This window comes from Azolla caroliniana, unplaced genomic scaffold (assembly GCF_043228905.1).
Source record: "Azolla caroliniana isolate FFs.n. ecotype wild unplaced genomic scaffold, voAzoCaro1.0.p SCAF_17, whole genome shotgun sequence".
NCBI lineage: Eukaryota > Viridiplantae > Streptophyta > Polypodiopsida > Salviniales > Salviniaceae > Azolla > Azolla caroliniana.
In genome coordinates, this window is record NW_028230452.1 from 4,042,503 (window position 1) to 4,047,802 (window position 5,300).

The 5,300-nt window shown below is 37.0% G+C and overlaps 1 protein-coding gene across 1 annotated transcript; it reads left to right on the forward strand.

The window, feature by feature from the left end:
• The first annotated feature begins 530 nt into the window (after positions 1 to 530).
• Positions 531 to 5,098, forward strand: LOC147852893 (putative alkaline/neutral invertase F). Its single transcript, XM_087333651.1, has 5 exons — positions 531 to 1,097; positions 1,207 to 1,976; positions 2,743 to 3,174; positions 3,596 to 4,154; positions 4,517 to 5,098. Exons 2-5 carry the CDS (start codon positions 1,320 to 1,322, stop codon positions 4,804 to 4,806), a joined length of 1,938 nt encoding a protein of 645 aa, XP_087189777.1. The 5' UTR covers positions 531 to 1,097; positions 1,207 to 1,319; the 3' UTR covers positions 4,807 to 5,098.
• Positions 5,099 to 5,300: the final 202 nt, after the last annotated feature.

Here is a 5,300-nt window from a genome sequence, read left to right on the forward strand (position 1 = left end):
TCAAGAGAGAACCAACAAACCTCGCCTCAGGCACAAGCAGCATGCAAGAGGATTTCGTATGAAAAGGGAGGGTAGGGGTACTTTTTGGAATTACATGGAAATCTTGTTGAAGGCAGGGGTATTTCTATGTGTAAATAAATATAATACAAAAATAACAATGGAATTTTTTTCTGCGTTATTGAGAAGACGCATGCAGAACAGAGCAGAGCAGCGCACCGCCATAGCCATAGCCATGACCGTCATCGTCTTCTTCAGTTTTCGGTACTAAACTAGTTAACTTAGTGCCATTCCCCCGCCCCCGATTTTCTCATCCTTTAGTCTGCAAAAAAATCCTACACCAGTCGAAATCACAACTCAACAGATTCAGCCTTTCAGAATTTACGAGGCCGTTTCTTTCCCTCCTCCAACGCTTCTGTGAGTATTCTTGTCGTAATTAATACATTGGACACCGTTCTCCCCACCTCCCCCCCCCCCCTTTTTTCTTGTCAATTTTATCTCTTCTTTAATACGATTGGAATAATAGTTGATCTCTTCCTATTCTGCGACATGTCGCCTCTACTTATTAGTTTTCTGATGGAATCTCTCAATGTTTATCATACCTGAGGTGCTGCATGTTTCTGATTTTCAGCTCTATTATAATAGATTTACTGTCGATGGAAATGCTTGATAGAGTCTTAGTTAATACATAACTCAAAACATTAAGGTGAATCTGTTGGTGGAAGTACTCAGCTTACTTTTCCCCTTCTTGATTTACAATAGCTGCAATGTTGCTGCATCGATTTTCTTTTTCACCATGTTGATGGTTGCTTATATTTTCCTCTATTTATAAATATCGGTGGATTGATTCATATATTGATAATCCTCCAGCTTCCTCTTTCACATTAAGATGGGCATACATTCCATCTTAATGCGTAACAGCTGAAATGTAAATGTCCCATCATTAACTGCTTGTTATCTTTCATTGATGGAAAGAGGTTTGATCTTTTACAGCAGAAAATGTTTCATAATTTTTCTTTTCATTGATAAAGATATATACATATTGCCATTTTTCTGTTTGCTGGAAATCATTCTCAATAGAGATGGATATATCTGAAATTGTATGCTGATGAATTCCACAGATTTTTATCTTGTATATATTAGCGTAAAATTCTAAAAGGATTTAATTTCTTTGTTTGATTGATGGGAAACATAATATTTTTTTGTCAGAAAAACAAGTTGCAAGTTAAAGGTGAGAGTACTCTAATTCTTCATAATATCTATTTGGTCGAGGTTTTCCTTTGACAATTTATTGCCCCCTGAATCGATCCGAGGACGAAAAAATGCATTCAAATGGTCTTCTCACTCGTAAAGCGCAATCTGATTCTTTAATGGAATATACCAACATATGCTCAGAAAATGAGCTTCCAGATGTATATAATTTGAAGCCAAATCTAATAGAGCCTTCAAAACCACGTGGTCTTCCGAATCTAAACACATCATCATCTGGATTATCGTGTGAAGATAAAGCGTTTATCAAAGACGATGTTCTCCAGCAAGGATTTCCAAACATTAATGATGCTTCCAGTAGTATCATACAAGATCAAAATGGGCAGACATCAGATCCAAACTCAAATAAACAGCCAGTAGAGTCTTCTATTAATGTGACAAAGCCAAGACTATTGACTCAATTCAGTACACACCGATCTTGTGAAGAGAAGACACTTGTTAATGAGTCCAACAATGTTGGAGGATTATCGTCTCGGTCAAGAGGGAATAAATTTTCAGATGTTTTGGATATTCAACATAATGGATTAATGCCATCTCCTTCTTTCAATAGGTCGATCGCAAGTACGCCACGATCTGGTACAACATTTCTTCACCCCATGTTGTTTGATGCATGGGAGGCTCTCAAAAGGTCTTTGGTCTACTTCCGAGGGATGCCTGTTGGCACCATAGCTGCACTCGACCCCACCGAAGATTCACTCAACTATAATCAGGTATAATTGCATTGTTGAAACTTCATTAGTGCTTTTGTTTTTTGATATTGTTATGATCTATAGATTAATTCACATGAAACTTCTTGACTGCAATCGATCATGATGTTCAAATTGGAATACAGACCCTCAAATTTTATATTCAAGCATATTACCAAATTCTAATATAGACCCTCAGATTAATTCAAATTGGCAAGTAAGAAGTTTAAATTTTGACTATGGAACCTCAAATCTTTTATAGAATACAGTTTTCGCAACCTAGGATAGTTCTTTTAGACGAGCTTCTTTGTTGCAATTCTTAAATTTTTTGGATCCATTCAATGAAAATACCTCTGGAAACCCAAAATGGGTTTCAAATTTAAGCATTGCCACTAACTTATCGAAAACAAATAAAACATTGCCCCTAAATGGTATTAAACCTTCATCTAAATTTCTTGAAATTGTCTTTAACAGATTACATCGCCAGGTGTGAAGGTTTTTACTGTAAAGCATGTTTTCTCAAAATATGGAGGTATTAATTGTAACTTAAATTTCAAAATGTAACAGAAGTTTCCAAATATTGCAATTGTATATTGAACAAACTTGTGTTTCTCTTCAAACATTGATCTGTAAAATTTTGCCGATGCTAGAAGTGGCAGATGTAACATGTGTGATTTGTGTTTGCTATTGATGGGCCCCTCTATATAGGAGGCATAGCCTATACCATAAGAAATCAAGCTTCTAATAGGGCATTTTACTTGTGCATCTAATTGAATTGCACTTATTGTAGGTATTTGTGCGGGATTTCTTTCCTAGTGCTTTGGCATTCCTAATGAATGGAGAGCCAGAAATCGTCAAGAATTTCCTGATCAAAACCCTTAGGCTACAAGCATTGACAAAAAGAATCGACAATTTTACCCTTGGTGATGGGGCCATGCCAGCCAGTTTCAAAGTTCTTCATGACGTGAATCGTAAAACTGATACTATGGTTGCTGATTTTGGAGAGAGTGCTATTGGTAGGGTGGCCCCAGTTGACTCGGGTTTTTGGTGGATAATCCTTCTTCGAGCCTACACCAAATCCACTGGCAATCATGCGCTAGCAGATATGCCTGATTTCCAACGTGGCATGCGGCTAATACTATCCTTGTGCCTCTCAGAGGGGTTTGATACATTTCCAACTCTTCTATGTGCAGATGGTTGTTGTATGGTTGACCGGAGAATGGTATGTTTGATCACCATTGTTATCTCCTTAAGTCTTTGTCATGGCATGAAGATCTTGCTCAGAATATCTCAGAGTCCTCTAGAAGTTCCTAATCTGTGTTAAAAATGTGCCGATGTCTTTTGACTTATTCTTTAGAAGTTTTAAATCTCTTATGACTTTCTAAAAACATCAAGAGATTATCGATGGAAGTTAAGAAATTTCTTAAGAGTAAAAAAGAAATTTCGAATCTTCTGACATTAGTTTTTTCACATCAATTTTAAGCAAAATTTTCATATTTATGAAAGGCATCCTGAAAACCTAACTGATGACTTTGCTGTTTGCAGCAAAGCATAAAATGTGCATATATCCTCAAATTTTTATATTATGATTTCATGAGACAAAGAGGAATGTTGTAAGGAACTTCCATGTTCATGATATGTAGGGAATCTATGGTTACCCAGTTGAGATACAAACCCTCTTTTTCCTAGCTCTTCGATGTGCTCGTGTCCTTCTCAAACCCGAGGCAGGTGGTAAAGAATTTATCGAACGCATCGACAAACGCCTTCATGCATTGAGTTTCCACATGAGAGAGTACTATTGGCTTGATTTTGAACAATTGAACAATATTTACAGATACAAGACAGAGGAATACTCTCATACTGCTGTGAATAAGTTCAACGTAATCCCTGATTCCATTCCAGATTGGGTTTTCGATTTCATGCCTACTGAAGGTGGTTATTTCATTGGAAATGTCAGTCCTGCTTGCATGGACTTTAGGTGGTTTTGTTTAGGTAATTGCGTAGCGATTTTGTCATCTCTAGCTACTCCAACACAGGAAGCTGCAATTATGGATCTATTTGAAGAAAGATGGCAAGATCTTGTTGGAGAAATGCCTCTCAAGGTTGCATATCCTGCATTAGAGAATCATGAATGGAGAATCATCACGGGTTGTGATCCAAAAAACACACGTTGGAGCTATCATAATGGAGGTTCATGGCCAGGTGAATTTACGATGAAATCATGTATCTTTAAACGGGGTGTGTGTGTATTTGGGGTGTGGAATGAAATTCTGATGTAAAAATTATCTTCTCATCGTTGCGTCATAAGCATCCTTTATTGCAAGGATTATTGAAATGTAGCAAATTCTTTTGGGTGAAATTGTAGATGGTGATTTTCTTGAGATTTTTCTTATTGCTCATTATCTTTTGGATGGTTAACTACTAAAGATAAAAAGATAGATGTATGTATTTTTCCTGGAGTGATTTTTGTGGCATGCATAATCCAAAGTTCTTTATAAAATTTTAAATTTTCTGTTTTCACAATACAATTTCTGATGGATTTTGGCTTTGTTGTGTTTTTGTAGTTCTTCTTTGGTTGTTCACAGCAGCTTGCATAAAAACCGGGAGACCACAGATGGCAAGAAGAGCGATTGAGATTGCAGAACAAAGGCTTTCTAATGATCATTGGCCTGAGTACTATGATGGGAAACAAGGCCGGTTTATAGGAAAACAAGCGCGCAAGATGCAAACATGGTCAATCGCCGGCTATCTTGTGGCGAAGATGATGCTTGAAGATCCATCTCACTTGGGTATGATCGCTTTGGAGGAGGACAAGAAGATAAAACCCACCCTCGTTAGATCTACATCATTCTAGATCACACCTATACTCACAACCAACAACATCATATAAGAGTTTATCATTGCCATCGCAACATCATAGGTATGTAAAGGAAAACTACCGTCCTAGGTGTTGTAGCCCGTGTGTCCTTTTTATGGTAAGAAAGACATTCTTAGATAGATCTCTCTCAACATCTTGCTCTTCAAAGTACAACATAGCCAAAGAACATTGTTTCATCTGAGTTCTGGTTTAGTTGAAAAAAATCCCATTTATACTTGTACAAATCTGTTTCCCATTTAATCAAAGAGCGATGTCACATATGTCATGATTTCATGTTTTAACAATTGAACAAGCACATCTTTACTATAGTTTACAAGTGCCCAAATTTCCGCGTATGTTTTACGGACAATGTGACATTGTAGAAGCATTGAAGTGACTCTATAGGTGATTACGAAAATTGGATGCAATGCTACTATTATTGGGATGGTATTGAACTTGTTGTGTGCGTGTGAGATTACTCAAGTAACTAA

Bases quoted from the DNA above. Each gene is read 5' to 3' on its own strand.
- LOC147852893 (XM_087333651.1), top strand. From the start codon at position 1,320: ATGCATTCAAATGGTCTTCTCACTCGTAAAGCGCAATCTGATTCTTTA. The intron at 3,175-3,595 runs GTATGTTTGATC...CATGATATGTAG, and splicing joins GTATGGTTGACCGGAGAATG to GGAATCTATGGTTACCCAGT. The intron at 4,155-4,516 runs GTGAATTTACGA...GTGTTTTTGTAG, and splicing joins TAATGGAGGTTCATGGCCAG to TTCTTCTTTGGTTGTTCACA.